General features: G+C 36.0%; 3 protein-coding genes across 6 annotated transcripts; 1 reads left to right on the forward strand and 2 right to left on the reverse strand.

Moving 5' to 3' along the window:
* Window positions 1–325: 325 nt before the first annotated feature.
* Window positions 326–3,322, reverse strand: LOC121972047 (dnaJ homolog subfamily C member 8-like). The gene is made up of 9 exons (XM_042523638.1): window positions 3,153–3,322; window positions 2,739–2,829; window positions 2,594–2,654; window positions 2,242–2,319; window positions 1,851–1,924; window positions 1,328–1,441; window positions 1,119–1,226; window positions 909–947; window positions 326–803 (listed from the first exon to the last, which is right to left on the reverse strand). The coding sequence occupies exons 1-9, from the start codon at window positions 3,236–3,238 to the stop codon at window positions 717–719; spliced, it is 738 nt and encodes a 245-aa protein (XP_042379572.1). The 5' UTR covers window positions 3,239–3,322; the 3' UTR covers window positions 326–716.
* Window positions 3,323–4,036: 714 nt separating this feature from the next.
* On the reverse strand, window positions 4,037–8,333 carry LOC121972046 (beta-glucuronosyltransferase GlcAT14A-like). The gene is made up of 4 exons (XM_042523637.1): window positions 7,664–8,333; window positions 5,461–5,536; window positions 5,258–5,373; window positions 4,037–5,166 (listed from the first exon to the last, which is right to left on the reverse strand). The coding sequence occupies exons 1-4, from the start codon at window positions 8,199–8,201 to the stop codon at window positions 4,655–4,657; spliced, it is 1,242 nt and encodes a 413-aa protein (XP_042379571.1). The 5' UTR covers window positions 8,202–8,333; the 3' UTR covers window positions 4,037–4,654.
* A 2,542-nt stretch (window positions 8,334–10,875) lies between these two features.
* Window positions 10,876–22,078, forward strand: LOC121972048 (DNA-directed RNA polymerases II, IV and V subunit 11-like). Of its 4 annotated transcripts, XM_042523640.1 has the most exons (8): window positions 10,876–11,009; window positions 14,228–14,304; window positions 19,594–19,646; window positions 19,824–19,923; window positions 20,115–20,204; window positions 20,332–20,410; window positions 20,583–20,678; window positions 21,656–22,078. In XM_042523640.1, exons 4-8 carry the CDS (start codon window positions 19,871–19,873, stop codon window positions 21,698–21,700), a joined length of 363 nt encoding a protein of 120 aa, XP_042379574.1. In that variant the 5' UTR covers window positions 10,876–11,009; window positions 14,228–14,304; window positions 19,594–19,646; window positions 19,824–19,870; the 3' UTR covers window positions 21,701–22,078. The 4 variants fall into 4 exon arrangements, with proteins under 4 accessions (XP_042379574.1, XP_042379573.1, XP_042379576.1 ...); XM_042523639.1 differs by lacking the exon at window positions 14,228–14,304; XM_042523642.1 differs by lacking the exon at window positions 14,228–14,304 and having other exon boundaries at window positions 10,926–11,009; window positions 19,581–19,646.
* The last annotated feature ends 1,157 nt before the right edge of the window (window positions 22,079–23,235 follow it).

Genomic DNA, 23,235 nt, shown 5'->3' on the forward strand with positions numbered 1-23,235 from the left:
TTCTTGTGTTCAGTGATTACCTTACCAAGTCAGATGCTCGCTATTTCGAGCACTTAAATGCCTTGTAAATTATAGATTGGAAGATGTCTCCTATTCTGTTTTTGGAGCAATGTAAGGAACATTGCCTCATCCCATTACATTTTCAAATCCAAGATAAATCACTTTCAGATGAAGTTGATTTGATCAACCCAAGTGATCGTACAAAGTTGCCCCAATCAACTCAGTTGACTTGCGTCAACAACGGCATGTTGGCTGATCAGATTGCTCGGCAAGTTGATCAGATTGCCTACCCATTCGATTAAACGATCAACAAAAGAATATTGTGTCAATTTAAACCAAAAGTTTGGTCTTTTGTTTTGTGAATAAACTAACAAATACATCAACTTTCCTCAACGACATGAGATTCAAGCCATGAATCTGAGAAATTGTAGCCTGTAAACATGTAATGTAAACCTATCTAATTACAAGTTATTTGCAGCATTTAGCATACCCAGTAGTGAGTATATATGCTGAAAATGATTTAATCATCCAACAAGACTTGCAAAGAAACTGTGGCAATTGGGATAGGGGAGAATTAGCGATTTGTTTTGCAACTCTGGTGTACAACTCCGATGGATGTTAACACGCCTTAATGGCCGGAGTAAATAGTACAGTTAACTGAATCCGGCACGGCAGACTTACTCCAGAGAGAATCAGATATTGTTTTCGTGTCATTCTCAACTTCGTTTTACAGGCCTTTGCACGTAAGACTTGTTTGGATCCTCTGTCTTCAGTTTGGGAGGTCGTATCTCGCCTTTTTTGCCCTGAAGAAACGGAGAGTGAAGTTTGGGTTCAGTGTGTGTATGCAAACTCCTGTCAGGATATACATGTAATAGGGAAAATATGGTGAAATCCTATACACCGCTCACCTTCTTTCCAGTCTTCATAAAATCTCTCCAGCTGGAAACCTGTGTCATGACAAGGTGTTCATAAGGCTATTTATCCATCTTGATTAAAGTTGAATAAGATTGTAGAGTGCTTATAATGCAAAATCGAAAAAAGAATTGAGCAATAAGAAGCTATCACATGGCAAAAAAGATAGTCCAAATATAGATGAATGTTGAAGACAGAAGGCATACTCGCCCATCTCTTGTTTCCTCCCACTGTTCCTCGTGTTCACGTTTTCTTTTCCACATCTCCTTTGTTTCTTCTTCATCTTTCTTCAATCTTCCTTCCTCTTCGGATATCTACTCAGTTATGAATACATCTTCCATGTAATTAATATTCATAGTAACAACATAGAATCAAATGCAAAAATATAGTGAACAAAAATTGGGTGGTAATATACCCGCACTGCCATTTTCCTCCTCCGCCATTCTTGTTCAGTTAAAATTTCACGCACTTTAATTTTCAACTCTTGCTTGAACTCTTCTGATTGTTCATACTGCTGCTCATATTTCCCCTGTTCACACAAATTGACATTTATTTGAACAATGATTTACCTAATATTGACTATCTGGTAAGTTTTCAAATATCATACTCTAATTGTGAGCACAAACATACAAAATTAAAAAAAAATGGCAACAAAAAGATAGAATGAGTAGTCATTGTTCCTATAAGAATAAGTTGAGTCCCAACTATTAAGGGTCAGCTATGTAGGTCTTACACCCCCACAGACTTTCAATGCGAAATCATATTTATATATCATCTTAATTTATCCTAATTTTAGTGTCCTTAGTATTGAATCATTAGTTTCTATCCTTCAAAATTCAAGTTTTGAGTTTACTTTAACTGAACTCTCATCATTAGCAAATCGTCATGTGCAAGTAACATATGTGCATAAGAAAATCAACAGAAGAGCACATTGATACCTCATCTACCATTGCTTTTATTTTAGAAGCATTGCCTTTCTTGAGTTCTTTCTTCCTTTTTAGCTTAAGCTCCTCTGCAATATGAGGTATCATCAGTTGATTGTCTCATTTGATGACAAAAGCACCGAAACTGAATATTAAAGGATTAAAAAAAATTCAAGCAGAAAAGATCATCTTCACATTTTTTTTCTTTCGATAAATTTATAGAGCCCAATAAAGAGAGAAAATTCTAAAGCAGAGATTTAGTAATTTCATTGATGAAATATAAACTTGGGGGAAAAACTTCTACCAGAATTTTCCAGAAGCTGACAGTTCAATAAGTTGATAATTGTGATACTTGAGAAAAAAACAGTCAACAACTACGAGACAGCATAAAATGTAAGATGCTCACGTTTAGCAGTGCTGATTTGGCTAAGAAGGTATTCTCTTTCCGGTGGATCAAGGAGTAACTGCTGAGCTTTCGCCAATGCTGCACAACAATATCATTGATCAGTAACCTCCAGACTAAGAAGATATCAAGGTGAATCCAAAACAAGATAAGTTTTCATGATTTAAAATTTGGATGAACAAAATGTCTCATGTAATATTATATCCTTTTTGTGCCAGTAACCTGCCTAAAAGAAGATGGGCTAGCATAGAAGGTACTTTAAGGACGGTATTGCTGTGCCATTTGTTAGCCCCACAGATATATGCAACAATCTGAAAAGATTAATACACAGACAAACATGTCAATGTAATAATACCAGCAAAAGCCTCCTTTGCTCGTGGATGCTTGCACTTGTCAGGGTGAACCAGCAAGGACAGCTGCAAACTCAACAAACATTGGATTACAAAAAGGGATAAATGATCCAATCTCAAACCAGTTCACAGCCAATAAACTAGCTTTACCCTTCTATACTGCTTCTTCACTTCATCAACCGAGGAATCAAAGGACAACTTAAGATGCTCAAAAGGATTCAGCTTAAAGCATGAGAGTATCCTGAAATGAATTACAATGTCAGGGACTGAAAGATTAATGCCCGCTCAAAATTATCAAAATGCTCAAAAAACCAAATTTATCCCTATGAGACAGCAAAATCGAATCAAAAGAGTCTACTGCTTTCTATCCCCTAATTAAAGCCATCAAAGATAAAAACGCAAAGGTCGAAGCACGTATTTCCTCTCACGAACAACACTAATTACTTCGCAATAAATCGAACAAATTAACCAACAGCCAGGAGCTAAATCATTTTAAGGCATGGAAAAAAGTAAAACCTAGATGTTAGTCCTGTGTGGTAATTGCGAAAGGGATTGGCGAGCTACCTGGTGACCTCGTTATCCCTCTCCACTTCGCTGACCTCAGACATGAAACTCTTGAGCAGAAGATCCTCCTCCGTCTCGGCAACCATCGCAACAGCTCGGGCACCGCACCGACCTTCCTCGTTCTCGCTCTCCCACCGCGAGGTACCTCTTTGCTTCTATTTGGGCCTTTTATTTTTAAGGTAATCATACGGGGTTTTGGGCCTCATTGGGCCTCGAAACAAAATGATATCAATATCCCAAACGGTCGACTTTCAGACAGATAAATAAAATTTTGTCTAATTTAGAAAATAAATTTTTTCAAAAAAAATAGTGTAATATTTAATTTTTTTTTCAGAATTTTTGATTTATTAAATGTGAATGGTGTAAGAAAAGTTAAAGATAAATATTTATTTTATTTTTCTTTTCAACATTTTAATTTTATTCTAAAAATAAAATTTAAAAGCCTATACGTCAATTGGACCAACAAGTGAAATTATTGGGCCAATTGGGCCAAACAACCTAGCCCCCCCATGAGTCAACTGGTCAAATAAACCGAGCAAGTCAATCAATCGAACTAGCACAAGCAAGATCAACCGAGTCAAATGAAAGTCAAGTCGATCGATTAAGCCAAACATGCCAATGAGCCTAGTAAGTGAGCTGAATCAATCAGTTCAAATGAGCTAATTAAGATAGATAAGCATATCGAGCTAGATGGATGGGGCAAGTCAAGTTGTTCAAATCAATCAATCTAGTTAAATCAAATCAAACTAGTTGATTCAATCGAACTAAACGAGGCAATCAGGTCAATAAATCAGGTCTGACATAATTCGAGCTAGTCGTTCTGATCAAATTTGAATCGGTTAGTTCAAACAATCATTGATCACTTAATCTGGACTACACAAACATGAAAAAACAACACATAGGTTACAATCAACTAAACTCAGCTAAGAAGACAAAGTTGCTCATGAATGAGATAAGAGTGCACTTACAATGGTCGCAAGAAGCTATCAGATAAAATCTGTGTAACAAGAATTGCAATGACAATAAAATTGTTGTTGCCAAACCACTCAAACAACCTCAAGAAATCTCGAAAAGAAAATAGCATTATGTACTACCTAACATGAAAAAAATGGATGAGCAATACAACCAACGAAGTCTCTTGTCGTTTGTGCTATGTTACGCTTACCATGTGAAAATCTATGTTGATGAAGTCTTCCACTTGGTCGTTAAGGATCTACCAGAGAATCTAGTATTTTGTGAAAATTTTGATCAGGGATCGCTGCAAACATAGAACCTTCGCTAATTTGCCAACAAAAATTTATCACCTCCTTGGAGCTCTATCTTCTAAAAAGCTAACTAGAATCTTATGAAACTGGGATTTGAGCCAGCCTAAAAAAAACAATGATGAAACAGTACGGTCTACAGATCATCTTCATACATGATAACCAGTGCAGAGAACCTTAATGAGGACTGATTTTGTTGCTGCTGATAGCTGTAAGGAATCTTGTTATAAACTTACCAGACTACCTGCATGAGCTAGTACTTGACTCCCATTCATCCAAGAGAGTTTTTATCAACTTGCCTAACTTCTCTGATCTGTGTGTAGGTTGAACGATGTTGGCATTATCCCAACGAGAACATGGATCTATCCATCTGTTTTGGCTGGAGCACCAAGCCCCAGGAACAGCCTTGTTGTACCTACGTTTCAATATCATTCTATCAATTTTATCAAGCACTGCATCACCCTGACGGAACTGTCTGGCAAAAGGTATTCCACTCTTAATCATTTCGTCATAATCCGTCATGTTGAGAAAATGGGGTTCCGTTGTTGGAGGACTATCCCAAGCCGTATACCTTAGGTCGCTATTTACTGTCATATTCTGGAAATCTTGTGAGTTGCATATAAGTGAATGAAAATAACCTTCTTGGGACGATAATACATTTGTGAAGTACAAGAGTAGTGTCCGGGCTAGGTTATCCCAACCCAGCACACAGTACTCTACAAAGGACCTGCTGAGGATGACCCATGGTGAACCTGTTGAACAACAAATTGAGAGATAGTACTGTTAGATGCGTCTTACAAGTTGGAAGCATACATGCACAAGTTTAGGAAAGGAGAAAAATGCCTGTGAAGAACTTGAAAGATTGAGGGGTGACCCGATTTTGTGTAGCTTTGAAAAATGATTTCCTGTTAGCTAGATAGATCCCTGCATCAACTATAATGGGTTTAACTCTCTTATCTCTGCATGGACATGGTTTGGAGGGTCAACGAAACAGCGTTGATACAATTTCCATAAAAAGGTAAAAGCGAAAAGGCATTCATGCTTACTCCTTCCATCCAATATCACTAGTGTGATTCACAAAACTAAGATTCCTTGGCACATGGGAGAAAGCATAAATTAAATCTGCATCAATGGCAACAAATAATTAACACTTTTTAGTTTCTTAATAGCACATCAAGTAATTAATTTGCTGATCCAGAGAAAAAGATAATTGAGATATCATTCAACTCAAACAAGTGTTATGCAAAACAGTTTACTCAGAGAAGCAGGACCAATGATATGCATGGTTAAGTGAGTGCAATTAAACACAAAAAAGTTAGTGAACTGTCGAAACTCAAAAGGAGTAACTGTTGTGGAGCTGATAGTAACATAAAGTATGATTAATAAACCTAATGCAGTGCATGTATAAATATAGATCAGGAGGAAAATGGAATTCTACATGACTGCTAGCATCTCCAGCATTGTCCAATCAGCAGTCATATACTTTTAGGAAGATAAACCAAGTTAAAGAGCACTTGTATACCAGGAAGTTTCATAGTTTTTACAGTGAAATAAGATGGATCCTGAATGAGCCACGAAAAGGCAAAACCTCTACGACAGAGATTCTGCTGACCAGAAAGGTCTGTATTAGGTACTTCTCTTCGATAAAGCTTCATAAAGCATATGATTCCACATATTCATACTGTTTCCTACAAGCATAATAGTTTTGGAAATGATTATCACATGCAAGTTCACTTTCAGATGCTTATGAGAAAGTAGAGACCTCAAGACAGTATCTGGATGCTTAAAGGCTATGATAACAAGGTTTTACAAGTCTTGCATTTAAATCCACACCCTGTGCTATATAGGCCAGCCTTGAATTCAGCTTCAGTTCAAACATTAAGACTATGGATTAAATGACGTCAGCAAGTGCCAAACAAACAAAAAAAGAGTATGCAACAATATAGTCATACGATTTGTGAAATTACATAAAGAGAATACTCTCATAAAGAATTACTAAAATTCACATAAAAGTGTTCTGGTCAAGTCAAAGAAGCCAACTTACCTAGGCTGCTTGGCATAAAAAGGACCATATTCATTATCTTGGGGCACTTTTGAAATTATATATAATAGAACAAATTCTGGTCAAGTCTAGAGATCTAAATTGGCTATGTTTCTAGAATAAAACATTAACTAGTTCGGTGGAAATGAAGAATCCAAAGTAATTCACACTTCATAAAAATTCTAAAGCATATGCATTGCTTATGTATGTGTGAAATTCTTTTAACAGTAATTCTTGTACATATTTCATCTGTTGAAACTGCCAAAATTAATCATCATATTCATAAAAATGTAAGGAACAAATATGATTACTTTGTCATCATATACTTGAGCATCCCAGTATATACCATCTGTTAAATATTATACAAGACATATTGAGGGTGACAATTAAAAAGGACACAACACAGTTCTTGTTCTTGTGGGTAATATACACAAAATTTGAGAACGTAAGCTTGAATTATTCCCTAATAGTTTTTTACACTACTTAGATAATGTAGCCAATGAAAATAAACCACGTTCATAAAGTTTGCGTCAACTAAATGGATTTTATCTGTCATTACATGCTAAGATTAAATCTCTAATAACACTTAGGTTATTTTCTTTTTAAATTATATTGAGTGTAGTCTCCATTGGTCTCTCCTTAATAACATTCATATTTAAGTATACATCGTCAATGAGAAATCAAGTTTACTAATTTCCAAATTTATGTGAAGTAAACCCCAAGAAAACTAATGCGAGCAAGGCAGATTCAACTGAAATACCATATCAAGATTTAGTTCGAATGAGGTATGCCATTAGTATCATCAAATGAGTGAAGGTTCAATTTCCTACTGCTTATGCATCTATATTTCGGATGAGGCACTTAGGGGATTGTCAGTTGTGGAGCAAGTATGCCAAGATAAAAATTGAGAAACTAACAAATGATAGTTTCTGGAAAATGCTCAGAATGCCTATAACAAGCATTCATATCTAGTGAAAATATACACAGGGAGCATGCATGTGTAAGCTGAATAAAGAGAGTAGTTTGAAATGGATTGTTGAATTGGAGATGAGCTTTTGGAATCAAGATTGCAGTATGTCTCTTAGACTAAAAGAAAATTGTTAAGACTGATAAAAAAGGAACATTCTTTTTTCGTCATTAAACAATTGATTGTATAGATCTCAATAACTAACGCAATCGAAGAATTTTCGAGGAGATGATCAAAATACCATCTTGCGAGATAAGCGGATAATCTTCGGCAGTTAAAGTCACGAACCAATCCCAGCCGTCGTCGAGCCGGAGCAGCAAAGAGGCAGCCTGAAGCGTGGCAGCGAGCCCTGAAGATCCCATCGGCGTCATCGCACTGGCCTTCCCGATCACATCCACATTCCCGAATGCCCGGATGGCGGGGATCGAAAGCCAAGCCCTGGCCGCCAAGTCAGCCCGCTCCGACGCCGGCGCGTCAGCGGAAAGGTGGAGGAGGTATCGGTTCCTGGGGTGGTACACGGCAAGAAGCAGGCGCAAAACCCGACTCGAGTCGCCGCGGCCGCCGGTGATGTAGTACGCAAAGGAGGGCAGATGGGCGGAGCCGCGGCGAACATCGGTGGCGGTAAGGCGGCGGTCGAGGAAGGCAGTGGAAGCCTTGAATCCCGAAATGCCAGAGAGGAGGAGGAGGACGGCTACGAACAAGACGGAGAGGATGGGGAACATCCATCTCTCCACGGCCGCGCCGCAGCCTCGGGCGGCGGTCGGGTACCGGAGGGGCATCGGTGGATCGGACTTAGGGATTCATCGCAGAGCAGAAAGAGGAGGAAAAGCCGAGAACGAAGGAATTGGAACGAAACGAAGAAGGAGATCGTCGGTGGATCGCAGAGGGGAAAACGAAGACGGCTTGTGTCAAAAAAGATAAATCAGATATGAAATATAAAAATAGAAAGAAAAAATATTATAAAATGTGACGTAAATTAATTTGAATTTGGGACGTAAATTAAAAGGTGTCAAAAAAGACGGCTTGAGAAGGTTCGAGTGTCGCCTGTAATTGAGATCTAGAGTTCTAGACACTAGATAGGAGGATGGATCCTCTGATCTCTTTTCTTGATCCGTTTTTGATCAAAATAAGGAGATTGATAGGAGGTAATGATCTTTATCTATTAATAGATGGAGAGACATTACCTCCATTAATATAAAAATTGGATTAATAATTTATTCAGTCTTTGTAAATTAGAGGATTTGTCCTTATAGATAGGTATAATTAATTTTTCGATAGATAAAAATATTGTTTCGGATTATTTAGTCTATCATTCGACTAATACATGTATATGACCAAAGAGACATGAAAAAAATTCCTCCTCCATCTTGATCTTCTAATATATTATCATAAGGTTGATTGTGTGAGATTGTTGAGATGATAAATTTTATCTTTTACTATTATATAGTTAGGGAGATGACGACTTTATCTTTTAGCCCCTAAAAAAAATTACTCCCACGGGTATAATCAAGTTACTAATTGGATAAGACTTTTCAATAAAAAAAGGTAGGTTCGATTTTTTTAAGTACAAATATTATTTATGATTATCTCGTGCCTCATATATGTAGGAAAATCTAGCTGATCAATTGAATAAATCTAAGCATGGATTTAGAATTTTAGATTCAAGAAGTTGATATATTTATTCGGAGGTGCAGATGAAAAATGAAAAGGAATGAAACCTTTGGACCTATAATACAGCAGAAGAGTATTAAGTTGTTACTCAAATATCCGAGGTTCAATTCCTAATTATGATATATTTATAGGAATTTTTTTTTCAAATAAAATTCAATTAAAATTTTAGATTCAAGAAGTTGATATATTTATTCGGAGGTGCAGATGAAAAATGAAAAGGAATGAAGCCTTTGGACCTATAATACAGCAGAAGAGTATTAAGTTGTTACTTAGATGTCCAAGGTTCAATTTCTAATTATGATATATTTATAGAATTTTTTTTCAAATAAAATTCATAATCATAGGATATTGAGCATCTAGATTGTTCATCATCAAAACTTCCTAATTTATCTGGACAGTCTAGAACCTGATAAATCACCTCAGATTGTTACCTGATTAAAATATTTTTTGAAAAGGAAAATAGAAAACTGAAAAATAAAAATAAATGAGGAGTAGAGAAAGAAAAGCAAAGTAACGACGTGGTTAGACCTTGCCCGGAGAACTCACTGCTACAAGAAAATAAGATTTCAAAATTCAATTTTTAAAACAGTATTAAAATCTATTTCAAATTTTAGTAAATTTTTTAAGTAAATTAGAATGAATTTACTAAGAAATTATTAATTTGGTACATTTAAACAAAATATAATATAAAATAATATTTAAAACGAAATCTAAAACAAGCTAAAAAGAAATTTTTTTATTTATAAATAAAAAAATACGGTTCGAATATAAATCTTATACAAAATTAAGATTAGAAAGAAATTTATTAAATAATTTTTATTTTCCTACCGTCGTCTCCTTAGTCGCGGTTGTTGCTGGGCACTGCCCTCAGGTAATCAGGTTTGGTACGGGTAAGAATTATATTTTTTAAATAATTAAGATTTAATTTTCATATAAAATATATGTATAATGTTTGGAATAAAAATTAATATCGCTAAATAGCTCAGCATTATTGACCACACGATAAAATAACGGTAAATTAGAGAAAAATCCCCAATCACAATGTTAACTTTGCATATAATTCCATGTCCAAAAAATTTTGTTTCCACTCCCTACATGCAAAGTATTACTTGTTTCAACTCCCTCATGTAAATATTGATACTTAAATTGCCCCTCAAATTTTTTAGGTACAAAAATTCCAAAATTGAGTATAAAAAGTCCAAAAATGCGTATAATTCTTTTTAAAGTCAGTACTTTATATTAAAAATCGAGTATATTTTCTATCAAAATTGTCCCTCTTATTTTTTAGGTATAAAAAGTCTAAAAATAAATATAATTCATGTTAAATTCAGTACTTTACACTATAATCTAGTACTCTATACTAGGATCGAGTATATTTTCTATCGAAATTAATCCTCATATTTTTCGGTACAAATAGTCTAAAAATGAGTATAATTCCTATTAAATTCAGCACATTAAACTAAAATTGAGTATATTTTGAGGTGAAAAAAGAATCATACTCAATTTGATAGAAAATATACTACATTCTAAGTTAATATATTCAATTTAAGAGGATTTATACTGATTTTTAGACTTTTTGTACCTAAAAATATCATGGATAATTAGGTAAAGATATTTGACTAGGGAGTGAAAACAAAGATTTCATGGATGAGGACTGCACACAAAGATTTGTTTGTCAATAGGGACTGCATGTAAAATTACCCATAAAATAAATAGATAAATTACGGAGGAAATTTCACGAGCTACCCTTTAAACTAATAATCGTGCTTCTTAAATTTATCTATGAACCAGATCAACGGTCAGCTGCATTAGCTTTAAAGAGGGCAGATTCAATTGGAAGCGGACAGGTGAAGAGGGGAGGGAGGTTCGATAGCGATCGGAGTTTCGCAGCACCGCCGTCGTCGCCGCTTCCTTCGGTAAGATCCCGCTTCTCTTCTCCTCTTCTCTTTCTTCTCTATTGTTGTTGGGGTTTTTTTTCCGATCTACGGCGTCCTTACGGCTTCGAGATACTCGTTTTGGCTTCCTCCCGCTGTGTTTTTAGGGTTTTGTCTGCTTTCCTGTGTTCACGTGGGGAACAGAATCTTGACGCCCTAGGCGTCGATGTGTTGTTTCTAGCTTGAAGATTGGCGTTTTAGGTTCGGTGACTTAGATTTAGGACTCTGGTTTTGTTGTCGAATGAGGAAGTCTGATGTCGATAATCTGTCTTTGTCGCGTTGGATAGCACATTAAATCGGCTAGTTTATAGACTATTTGGCTGCTGCTCATATCGAAAGTACAACGTTAGTTTTCTTGAGATTTATTTTCGTTTAGGATATAACGTTTGATCAGATAGTTTTGTGGACTATTCCGGCTACTCTCCCCATTCAACGTCGAAATTTCCTCTAGACCTTTCTCATGCATAAGGTCATCGTAGGTCGATTTGTTTTTGCGTTATTTTAGCTGCTGGTGGTTGAGGTTTAGGTTTAATGTACCTGTTTGTTTCCCTATGGGCTGATAATTTTAAATTATTTTTAGCTTTTACACATGGAAATGCGCAGTTTAGATGTGGCCATAGGAGATAGTCTGCCGCTGTCTTTATTCTTCTTGCTATAATTATTCTGATACTACCGAATTATTGTAATACTGAATAAAGATCACTTGTTAGTAACTGACTTTAGTATCATAGGTTGCAAATGTTGATTATAATAAAAGTATTCTTACTTAAAGGTATTTGGACTGTTTAGTGATATGACAATAAGATCCCTCATTTCCTTGGATCTATTTTTAATAGGTTATAGCTACTCGCTGCTTAGTTACTTTCTATTTGACCCTAGATGACTATCAGAACTAGCTGCAGTTTGCAAATTCCTCATATTATTAGCATTATAAATTAGCTAGTTATCTGTTACTATATAACAGCTTCTCATTGCTCAGAATTTAGCTAATCTATAATGACATTGAATGCAATTTTACGCTAGTAAGTTTTTTTCCAGAGTGTAATCTACATATACATGAAAGTACTCCTAGTATCTGTTGGACAAAACAGCTCTTCCTTTAAGTGCACTTTCAGATTTGTTAGATTTTGTTAAATATACATGAAACCCCAAATTTTTAAATATGAACATTTGTGTGACAGAGCTTCATATTGATTTTCTCGAAGAAGTGCATTGACCTTTTGATCAATTGTGCCTTTCACATTCGCATAAGGGAAAATTTTGACCCAATGTTTTTTCCTTCTCATGAAATTCTTTCTTAGAATTGTTTTCTTCTGATGAATTGTTTAGTATGCAATACTTATGAAACACATCTATATGTTTCATTCCATGCCACTTCTTCAAAAAGTTGTATATAGATGATAAAAGTTTGAAGACAAATTTACTGGATTTCAGGCACTGTTTTCAGTAGACATGCACTTGAGGAGGTCTGTTGTTTTGTCAACTATAAATTTAAGGAAAGTTGACAATTCTATATAAAAATTGTTGTAGTAACTACACAAATTTTCATAACAATATGATTGCTCCATCAATTTCATCCTAAGTTCAACGATTCACAGCTCCAAATTCAAACTATCAAACAAGATTGGTGTAGTACCAAATTCAAATGTCGAACCACCTAGGAATTAAGATAGAATTGATGGAGTAAATAAGAAAAATAATCTCAGAGGGAAAATTCTTGACACAAAAAAGTCAAATTGGAAATTACATTAATTCAAAGATGAATTATCTTTGAATTAATATAATGATAAGGATGATTTTGCAAAATTATAACAAAATAAACATATGAAGATGAATGCTCGAATTTCTCTAAGTAAATTAGCATATCCTCCAATTTAAAAATTAGACTCATGTTCAATAAGCTAAATGTGCAAGCATGGTAATTAAGTTTTCTCACAATAACCCAAATAAGGAAGATTTGCATGGTATTAATGCATCTAATGCAAATGTGATGAAAAATTTTAATTAATAAATGCAATATGAAAATGTACCATACCATCAAATGTGACGACGTAGGTGCGACGAGAAGGAAGGAGAATCTGATCGCTCTCGAGTCTTCCTCCCCTTGTCACCATTTTGTTGACCGCTTCCTATTGGATCAACCCTCCTTTATACGGAATAGACGACGCCGACATGTACACAAGCCAATGCATGTTGATCGTTGGATCTAGTTCCGTAGGTAAATTTAAGAAGCATGATGACCCCCAACATCGTCTTAACTTCACCAATGTAAATTTAGCCCTCGCGAGGTAGTTGAGTTGGTACTTGGGCAGAATTTGTCACCGGCTAGGCATAGTTTGATTTTCAGCAAGTGCAAATACTACTTCAGAATTCGGATTATCTCGTGCCCCCTGTTAGGAAGGTCGTTCGGTTAAGGCTAAATAAGTCCCGCGATTTACTCCTTCCAAATTATGTGGGGCCATGCTAGAGGGGCCGCTAAGGTGACGACATCACCTTTTGTCACCAGAGAGCAGCTTGTAATTGCTCTCGGCTTTGATACAGGTAAAAATTACATTTCTCAAACATTCAGGATTTAATTTTCATATAAAATATATTTACAATGATTGGTGACAAAAGATTAAGCCATCGCAACCCCTCCAGAATGACCCCTCTAGGGTGTCTCCTCATAATTTTGAAGGAGTAAATCACGGGGGCTTATTCAGCCTTAGTCGAGCAACCTTTTTAGATAAGGGGGCATGAGATAATCCAATTTTTAAGTTGTATTTGCATCTATTGAAAATCAAACCATGCCTAATCGGTGGCAAATCCTGCCCAAATACCAACTCGGCTACCCCGCGAGGGCTAAATTGACATTGGTGCAGTTGGGACGATGTTGGGAGTCATCATATTTCTTAAATTTACCTACGGAAACAACTCCAATGGTCAGCATGCATTGGCTTGCGTACGTGTCGGCGTCATCTTTTCCATATTAAGGAGGGTTGATCCAACAGGAAGCGGACAACAAAGTGGTGAAGAGAGGAGGAAGCCTCGAGAATGATCGAATTCTCCTTCCTTCTTGCCGCACCTACATTGTCATTGACTTGGATAAGATCACTCTTCTCTCCTCCTCTTTCTTCTCTATTGTTGTTGGTTTTTTTTTCCCAATCCACGTTCCCTGTCTTCGAGATCCTCATTCTGGCTTCCTCCCGCTGTGTTTTTAGGGTTTTGTCGCTGAGGAACCGTTCATGGCTTGATTACTTCCTGTGTTTGCGTGAGGAACATGATCTCGATGCTTAAGGTGCGGATTTGTTGTTTCTAGCATGAAGATTATCATTTTAGGCTCGGGGCCTTAGATTTGGTACTCTGTTTTTGTTGTCGAATTAGGAATTTCAATTTCGATAATCTGTCTTTTTGTTGTGTTGGATAGCATTGTATTAAATCTACCAAACCAATAGCATATTAGAAATATACCTGCTAATACAATGTTGAATTAATTCGTGTATTTGTCCTATAGTTTTGCAAATCATCTTTATCATTATATTAATTCAATGATAATTCGTCTTTGAATTAATATAATTTCCAATTTGACTTTTTTTTTTGTGTCAAGAATTTTCCCTCTAAGTGAGGTTATTTTGCTTATTTACTCTATCAATTCTATCTTAGTTCCAAGTTGGTTTGACATTTGAATTTGGTGCTACGACAATATGGTTTGATAGTTTGAATTAGGTGATGTGAATAGTTGAACCATCCTATAACATAGGATAAAATTGATGGAGCAAATATGCAAATAACCTAGTAAAAATTCTCACATAGAGAAGTTATTAAAAATTCTATTAATTCAAAGATAATTAAAATATAGGACTCTAGACTTCTTTTATATAGACTTAACTCAGTAGCAAATATAGAAATAAATATTTTAAATAAATAAAATATGCTAATCTTGATAAACATTATAAGTATTCGCTATTTATTATCAAAAAAAAAATATTAATTAACAAACAACAAGAATTAAATTTCAAATTTATTGTAGATGTGTAAATCTTGAATATATGTCAATTTTTTTTCATTATATTTATTGCCGATGTATCAATCTTAAATGTTTTTTATTCTTGAGGATTTCCAATTTCTTTCCTTTTATTGTGCATGTAACATTTCGAAATTTATCTTTAATTTATTTTCTTTAACATGATTTTCTTTCCCGTGATATTTGTTTCCTTGTTCGCATTATTCTCTACCTTGTTTGTGTTATTTCTTCTTCCCTTACACTATGATGCCTATTCCTTAAATAGTGCTTGCACTTAGATAGCTAAGGAAGAGTATCTTTACTGTTGTTATATCTAGGAAACTTAGGTAACGTTTGGTTTGTGTATTTTTCATTTTCATTTTATGAAAAATGCGTATTTTCTGGAAAATAGAAAATGACTTTTGGAAATTCTCTACTTTTTTTAGAAAATGCTATCTCTTAAGCAGACGTGGAAAATGCAAACCAAACAGTATTTTCCTGAAAACACATATTTTTCATAAAATGTAAATGGTAAACATGTAACTCGAACGCTCTCTTAAATTTTAAAGGTTTTGATGGTCCCCTGACTAGTTCTATAACATAGGGAGGAGCTCTAAGAAAGGATGACTAGTATGATCTTATCTGTTAGGACCGAAAAGTAGCTAGAGGGGGGGTGAATAGCTTCGCGTGTGCTCGTCGTGCTTCGTTGCTTGTTTCTTCAAAGTGATGCGCAGCGAAATACAAAGAAACAAACTACAACAATGCTAACAATAGGATTTTACTTGGTATCCACCTCACAAGAGGTGACTAGTCCAAGGATCCACGCACACGCACACACCTCCACTAATAAACACTCCTTTTCGGTAACTACCGAAGGCGGAGAAGCCCTACAAGACTCTCAATACAAGTAGAAGAAAGGGTAGTAAAGAATAAGCAAAAGCTTACAAGAGATGCGAAAACCCTAGCTTCTTCTTCTTCTCGTTGCAACTCGCCTCTTGACTTGGATGAACCTCCAAGAACCTTCAAGAACTGGCGGTGAGGAGCTTAGAGAGTGCTGGGGAGGAGCTATGATGAATCTGGAATCAATCGGTGAAGTTCTGCTGAAGAAATCGCACGCAAACAGCTATAAACGACGCCAACGGTTGAATCCCAATCGATTGGATTGCTCCCAATCGATCGGGGAGGCTTTGGATCGATCCACGGATCGATCCGAGCTGCCCATCGATGCGGATCGATCCACGGATCGATCCGGCGCTTATCGCGCGACTCCCAATCGATCCGATCGATTGGGACCTCTGAATCGATCCACGGATCGATCCGGAGGTTCTCGTTCACGAGGACTCACCGGATCGATCGGCGGATCGATCCAGATCTTCGGATCGATCCACCGATCGATCAGATCTTGGATCGATCCACGGATCAATCGAACTCTTTGGATCAATCCACGGATCAATCCAAACCTGTTGGATCAATCGGTGATCGATCCGGATCTTGGTTTTGCCCAAACCAAGTCTAAAGCCCCTAAACCAACATCTAGTCAACCATGACTTGTTGGTACATAAGACCTAGCATCCGGTCACCCTTGACCGGCTAGGACTCTCTCACCAAGTGTCTGGTCAATACCTTTGACCCACTTGGACTTTTCTCTTCTTGCCAAGTCGGTCCCTCTGACCTACTTGGACTTTTCTTTCTCGTGCCAAGTATCCGGTCAATCCCTTTGACCTACTTGGACTCTCACCAGATGTCTGGTCAACCTTGACCCATTTGGATTTCTCTTGCCTGGCTTCACTCACCAGGACTTTCCCAATTGACTAGCTTCACTCACTAGGTCTTTCACCTGGCTTCACTCACCAGGATTTTCCTCCTGCCTAGCTTCACTCACTAGGACTTCCCAATTGCCTAGCTTCACTCACTAGGTCTTTCACCTGGCTTCACTCACCAGGATTTTCCTCCTGTCTAGCTTCACTCACTAGGACTTCCCAGTCAAGTATCCGGTCATCCTTGACTTACTTGACTCTTCTTCAATCAACCTTGCATTGTCAAACATCGAAACCCAAACCAAGACTCAAACTTGGTCAACCAGGTCAACCTTGACCTAAGGGATGTTGCACCAACATTATCCATCTAAGTGCATCGGTCATTTGGGGATTACAGTCAGGTCTGTGTCTGTGACAATCTTCTTCAATCCTTTTGAGGCCATTTGTTTGGTCTGCATCTTCTTTGCCAAGGATGTGATAATTGCATATTGTTTTTTTTTTTTCGCTTCTCTTTTTCACATGCTTAATCGATATTAATCTTCATTAACACTTTGATTGTCTATTTAGATTTATCAAGAAAATGTTGCATGATGTCATTGTCCATGGTTGGCTTTGATACCCATCTGTTATGGGTGCATGCGAGGGATTGAGTCCACTTGTGAGTAGTGTTTGGGGTCTAATTTGAACTTGGTTCTGAGACCCCTCTTTTTCCCTCAAAGAGCCACCTATTGTAATGGAAAATTGTTGAATTGAGAGAAAAGGGATGAGTGGTGTGGCCATGGAGTAACATCTAAGAGAATGAGAGTGCCATAGAAAGAGAGAGCAAGAGAGGGAAAGTGAATATTATTATATCATTACAAATTACAATGTGTAATTGCTCTCCTTGTATGAACTCTCCATTTTACTTAAATGATTTAATCTACTTATTTACAAATGTGCCATTCCATGATTTGCTGTTTGATTTACAGCCAAAACTGATAACCTTAAATGAGAATCAATTGTATCCAAAACCAATTGTCCTATAAATTGATCTCAAACTGACACAAATCAATTATATCAATTGTAAACAAATTGGTTAAGGGTATTTTAAATTGATTTACGCCATGACTTGCGTAGTTGATTTGTGCAGAGTAACTAAAAATCAAACCGTGGACGTTTGGGAAACATGGGTACCCTGTTGTTTCACGCACCCTAGCCAGAGAAGGGTATTTTTTATATTTTAAATTTTTTGACATCAAGTATCCAGTTTATATCAACTAATATTTAGTTGACCGGTCTAATTTTATAAAAAAAATTTATCAAGCACTGTAAATTAAAAACGTACTTTCAATGAGTGATCCATTGAATCAACGTTTTTAACAGCCAAGATCCTTTGTACCGTAATTTGTGGTCCAGAGGATGGACCATATAAGTTGATTGATTGACGGGGATGGATCTCACTTATTTAATAGGTAGGATTCATCCCCATCCACCAATAAATATAATGATCCATTCTTTAGATCGTAATTTACGGTTCAGAGTATTTGTGCTTCGTTTTTAAATTAATCCTCCGTTAAAAAAAAATTATTAATTTATCGAAATTAAAATTTGAATATTAAATATCTACCAAATTAAAAATGCACCCAGCCAATTGGGTTACATCTTAAATTGACAACAAAGGTCACCTTGAGGGTCCGGTGACCCCACGCCACGACTTGCGCAGTTGATTTGTGCAGAGCCCATTTTAAATTGATTTGCTGTAAAGTAGTCAAAATAAAAGCGTGGCACCTATCGAAGGATTCTACCCCACGTGCATCGCACGTGCGAACGTCTCCTTAAATTAGAAGCCATCGGAACAGCCACCTTACTACCTTACTGCTTCGAGCAAGGGTTTAGGTCACCGCCTCGCTCGTCTCGCTTTGTGGCCGCGACCTCTATAGCTCGCCAAAAAGAATGAGGTTTGTGTAATTTCCACTTTGCAAGTCCGCATCTTTCTTCGCTCTTGTGCTTCTCGTCTTTGTTCTACTTGGTTTTATACTGCGGAAACGAAGAGCACGGAATGATGCCCGTGGGAACTCTTGTCGCCTACCATCACCAGAGCTTCAATTATTGTTTTTCGTACATTTAAATAGTCCATAATTTTTTTGGAGCATCACTTACCAACATCTAGTTGCATTATTTAAGCTAGTTGTTTTTGCTATAAGAGTGTAGTGGACTTGCAATTTTTCAGGGGAAAATTTCCATCTTTTAGGCTACATGGAACATAAAATTGGAGATTACTTGAAATACTGGAAACAATTTTGATCCCCGTATTTGGAAAATATTGAACATTTTATCAATGCCCTATTGTCGTAGTCTCAACATAATTGTGGAAAAATGCTTTCTTTTCTTTCCCTTCTGCCCTTTAAGTAATCATGTTTTTACCCTACTTTCTTTCTCTCCTTTTCTTCATGAATTCATTCTTTCCTTTTTCTGAAATTCCTCTCTTTCCTTTCAATGCAAGTAAATGTACCATTAAAGTTGATAAATTGTTGCTAATTTTAATGTTGAGAATTGGTGTCAACTTAAAGTTGGATAATTATTAATAATCTAAACTGACAATTGATGTTAATATAAAGCTGCTAATCATTGTTGGCTTAAAGTTTATTAGTTGGTGAGAACCTAAAGCTGGATAATTGGTGATAAAGCTTGATAATTGGTGATATCTTAAAACTATTGGTAACTTAAAGCTTGTTAATGCTACTTAGATATTCTTCTAGAAGAAATTTAATTCATTTGCATTTATTATTGATCCATTGTGCACATTTATATTCACTATCATCGATGATTTTTTAGTCTTTAATTACAGGTTGATTGCTCAATAGACTACATTTCTACCTAGGTCGTGATTCCTTGTTGGAGGTATGTGCTTTAATTAAGTTTGCCCTCGGATTACTTCAAATCATGCACTCAGAAGAAAGTCCATTTGGTGGACCTAAATTGAGCGGGGCATGACATTGTTGATGATGTTCTGCTCTATGAATGTTTTCCATTTAGTGTCATGTGATTATCTCAATCTCTATTTATGTTGATTTGTAGCAAATCACATCTTTCTCTTTCCCATTCATATCTGGAGGTAGAGAAGGATGAATGCTCCTGACCGTTATGAACGATTCGTTGTGCCTGAAGGTACCAAAAAGTAAGGAAAAACTGCTAGTCTGTTTTTCTTCCTCTTGCCCCAATTTCTGTCAATGCTTTTGCTTGACTATGGATAAATCAGCTCTTATTTGGTGACATGAAACTAGTTGGATGTTTGTAGCTTGGTCACTCTGACTTGTCAAGCATTTTTGGTTCCTTATCATGTGAATTTTCTTTTGCTTGAAAAAATAGGGTTTCATATGAGAGGGACACCAAGATTGTGAATGCAGCTGCTTTCACTATTGAACGTGAAGAACACACTGTAGGAAACATCCTTCGAATGTGAATCCCTTGACCTTTTCATTTTATTATTAATGTTATTTTTTTCTGAAAGAAAAAAATTATATTGTTGTTGAAGTTAGAATTTTTTTTAAACAATGAAAATCCTTTAAACATATTGTCGTTGTAGGCAATTGCACAGGGACCCTAATGTGCTCTTCGCAGGCTACAAGCTCCCTCATCCTCTGCAGTACAAAATCATAGTTCGGGTATGTATTACAGTCATTTTTTATGTTCCTAGAGATTAGATCTTGCATTGGTTAGAATTCAATTTTGTCAGTCTTGTGTGCTTTGAGGGGTCAATGTTGTGTTACATCAATTTTGTTTTTCCTTTTGTATGCATTCATGTAAAAGAGAATAAAATCAGTTTGTTCTTTCCAGATCCAAACAACGAGTCAGTCTTCTCCGACACAAGCTTATACACAGGCAATTGATGATCTTGACAAGGAGCTTGACTATCTGAAGAAATCTTTTGAGGTCTGGTGCTCAATACCCATTCCTTTTTCAAGTAGAGTTGTTTATTTTGTTAACTCCTGAAATGTGTCCTGCTACTCATTGGTTAGAAATTTTTTAACTCATCTAGACATTTAATGCTGAATTTATGTTTGATTAAAACTGAATCTTACAAAATTATCTGCAAACCATTTTCTGCAAAATCATGAAACAGATCGAATTGAGTTCACAGAAGCCAACAAATCACCCATGGTATTGTAACTATTGAGTCCATTCTTAAATGAAAATTCATTATTACATTTATTGAATTCCGAAGAAGAAACTTGAAAATAGAACACAAGCAATAGAGTAAGGAAACGGACTTTATTATGAACTCTACTATCCTATAACAATGCAAAAGGTAATACAAAGCTTAATTGACCAACTCAGCTAGCTGATGAAGGAAACCTTGTAATTATCTAGAGCATGTTTGTATCTTCTTGTGCCCTTTCCTTAGGATGAAAGCACGATCTTTAATCTAGCTAGCCTGATGAAAGGTTGAGTCCAAGAAGAACAACATTCATTCTCATATTAACATTGGCATTCAAAAGTAATGAAACTGATCATGGAGGACTAGTTCGGTCAAATGTTAATGGGCAATATTCCTGATGGTTTGGTACCTTGGTAGGCAAGTCATTTATGTCTCACCATATGCACAACCCATGCAATAATATATATGCCATCGCTACACAATTCTATAGGAATTGTGTTTTTCTTATTCATAAACTTTTGAGTATATATTAGTGCTGTTATAATTTCATGATTTTTTCTTTAGCTTTCCTAAAGTCTATGTTGGTGAAAATTATGTTCTTAAATTCAAATTGTCAATTATGTTGACACGATGATTCTTGAGTAGCATGGTTCACATTCCTGTAATACATCATAAGAACAATGCGCCATTTTGTCCCCTCTGCTACCAAATCCGTGAAGAAGCTAGCTCACTTTTAGCAACCTATTTGCAGGACGAGAAGAATCGGGAGGACGAGAAGTTGAGGCAGGGATATTAATTTTTGGTAGATATGGCTGTCCAGTGGCTGAAAGCAGGAACAGTTGGTGCACTAGCGTATTTAGAATGACTAAATTAATTAAACAATGGCGCGGTCATGCACCATGCAGTGTTAGTAATTGTCTAATGCCCCTCAGCTACCTGCAAAAACTTTGGAATCACGTACGAAAAATGTGGGCCGAGTTTAATATCTTAGCTTAGGTGGATTTAATGAACAGTGTCAAGATGGTGAATGAATATTCTTCAGTTCCACTTACCCGTAAACTCTTGAGTAGGCAATCCCTTGGTCAATATGGCCGCAATTTGTTCTATTGAGTACGTGAATTTATATGTTTATCAGTCTTGCAATCAAATTTATGTTTTATGAATTACCTATCTATCAATAGGACTGTAAACGAGCCGAGCTGAGCTTTGGGGTATTCAAACTTGTTTGATAAGATAACCGAGCCTAGCTTAAAATGAACCAAGCTTTTGAAATGAGTGTTCAAGCTTGGCTTGGTTTATTTTTTATGAGCTTGAGCTTGTTTGAAGTTTGGCTTGAGCTTGGTTCGTTTAGATGTTATCAAGCTCTCAATTCAAGCTTGGCTTGAGCTTGGCTTGGGCTTGGTTCGAGTTTGGCTTGAGCTTGGTTTGAGCTTAGTCCGTTTAGATATTATCAAGCTCTCAATTCAAGCTTGTTTGATTGTTTGAAACTTTTAATTGTTTGATTAGTTATTAAGATTAATAATTTAAATTTATTTATTTTATTTTATTATTTATTTAGCATATTGAAAGAGTTTTATTAATAAATATGGTTTGTGAACATTGTTCACGAACGTTGTTCACGAACGTTAACGAGCTGAACATATATGTGTTCAAGTTTGTTTGTTTAGCTTAACGAGCTATTCAAGCTTGTTTGTTTAATTAATCTTATGTATATTGAATGAACATAAACAAGCTCTTACCAAGCCGAACACCAAATTTATTCACGAACGCTTGGTTCATTTACAACCCTATCTATCGATTTCCACATTATGTGTTCTCATTTTGTTACACGTTTTTACTTATTATAATAATACAACTCATAATTCAGCTTTATTAGTTTTTATTCTCTTTTTTGATGCTTGATTCGCCCAATAGAATAGTTAATAGAATAAATTAAAAAATATGTATTCTTTAATATGGTTCATCAAATAGAATTGGTATAGCTACTCTATTCTTATGCTTAATTTTCATAATAAATTTACATTTATTTGGTTTTATTTTATTGAACATTCTATTTGATTAGACCATTTAGCTAGGTTGACTCGATTATATTGATTAGCTAAATGTCCCACTCAATTGTGTTTGTTTATGTTGATTAATTTGATTTGTTCAACTGGTTTGTTTGGCCTTTTAACTTGCTTAGCTTGATTGACTTGTTTAGCTCAATTGGTTTATCTTGCCTATTGAGGCCAGTTTGACCCATCATGATTGGCATGCCTTGATCTATCCATTATCTTCTACCCTCAACTGACTCATTGTGGCTAGCTCAGAATGATTCATCACAGCTAGCTC

The sequence above is a fragment of the Zingiber officinale genome, chromosome 4A (assembly GCF_018446385.1).
Source record: "Zingiber officinale cultivar Zhangliang chromosome 4A, Zo_v1.1, whole genome shotgun sequence".
NCBI classification, from domain to species: domain Eukaryota; kingdom Viridiplantae; phylum Streptophyta; class Magnoliopsida; order Zingiberales; family Zingiberaceae; genus Zingiber; species Zingiber officinale.

Bases quoted from the DNA above. Each gene is read 5' to 3' on its own strand.
- LOC121972047 (XM_042523638.1), bottom strand. From the start codon at position 3,238: ATGGTTGCCGAGACGGAGGAGGATCTTCTGCTCAAGAGTTTCATGTCT. The intron at 2,320-2,593 runs GTATTATTACAT...ATTGTTGTGCAG, and splicing joins AGCAAAGGAGGCTTTTGCTG to CATTGGCGAAAGCTCAGCAG. The intron at 1,227-1,327 runs GTATATTACCAC...ATAACTGAGTAG, and splicing joins GGAGGAAAATGGCAGTGCGG to ATATCCGAAGAGGAAGGAAG.
- LOC121972046 (XM_042523637.1), bottom strand. From the start codon at position 8,201: ATGCCCCTCCGGTACCCGACCGCCGCCCGAGGCTGCGGCGCGGCCGTG. The intron at 5,374-5,460 runs GTAAGCATGAAT...ATGTCCATGCAG, and splicing joins AGTGATATTGGATGGAAGGA to AGATAAGAGAGTTAAACCCA. The intron at 5,167-5,257 runs GCATTTTTCTCC...GTTGTTCAACAG, and splicing joins ATCTTTCAAGTTCTTCACAG to GTTCACCATGGGTCATCCTC.
- LOC121972048 (XM_042523640.1), top strand. From the start codon at position 19,871: ATGAATGCTCCTGACCGTTATGAACGATTCGTTGTGCCTGAAGGTACC. The intron at 20,205-20,331 runs GTGAATCCCTTG...TTGTCGTTGTAG, and splicing joins GTAGGAAACATCCTTCGAAT to GCAATTGCACAGGGACCCTA. The intron at 20,679-21,655 runs GTCTGGTGCTCA...ACCTATTTGCAG, and splicing joins ATCTGAAGAAATCTTTTGAG to GACGAGAAGAATCGGGAGGA.